Source organism: Cystoisospora suis (assembly GCF_002600585.1).
Source record: "Cystoisospora suis strain Wien I chromosome Unknown contig_6864, whole genome shotgun sequence".
Classification (NCBI taxonomy): domain Eukaryota; phylum Apicomplexa; class Conoidasida; order Eucoccidiorida; family Sarcocystidae; genus Cystoisospora; species Cystoisospora suis.
In genome coordinates, this window is record NW_027159651.1 from 19,619 (window position 1) to 19,975 (window position 357).

At 45.9% G+C, this 357-nt stretch overlaps 1 protein-coding gene across 1 annotated transcript in view; it reads right to left on the reverse strand.

The window, feature by feature from the left end:
• Positions 1 to 294, reverse strand: part of CSUI_010193 (major facilitator family protein) — an 11,211-nt gene extending 10,917 nt beyond the window's left edge. The window contains exon 1 of the mRNA XM_068070298.1: positions 213 to 294. Within this exon, the coding sequence (XP_067917727.1) occupies positions 213 to 241 (29 nt within the window). The 5' untranslated portion in view covers positions 242 to 294. The remainder of the gene's footprint in view (positions 1 to 212) is intronic.
• Between the last annotated feature and the right edge of the window lie 63 nt (positions 295 to 357).

Sequence of the window (357 nt, forward strand, 5' to 3'; positions counted from 1 at the left end):
GAGTTGGGTTGGCACGTGAAGAAATTGCGATATGGGAGCCGTGGTCAGGAGGTGTATGAGTGAGATCAGAGGAAGACTCCAAAGAGAAGATCTAGGAAGTCTAGTTCAACCAGCTCTACGTAGAGTGACGAGATCACAGAACGATTTGGAGAAATGAAAGAAAGAGGTGATTGGCGAGAAACAAAGGAGAGAAAAGATTTGTTTTTTCTTACCTTCGTGTGCCGATTTTCTTCTCAACCATGGTGCCTAGAAAGCCTCCGATCCCTTGGCTAATGACGGCCCATGCATAGATACTCAAGCCATCCTATTACACAGGGAAGGAGAAGAACAACAATAAGACAACCCCGGGGTAGAAAG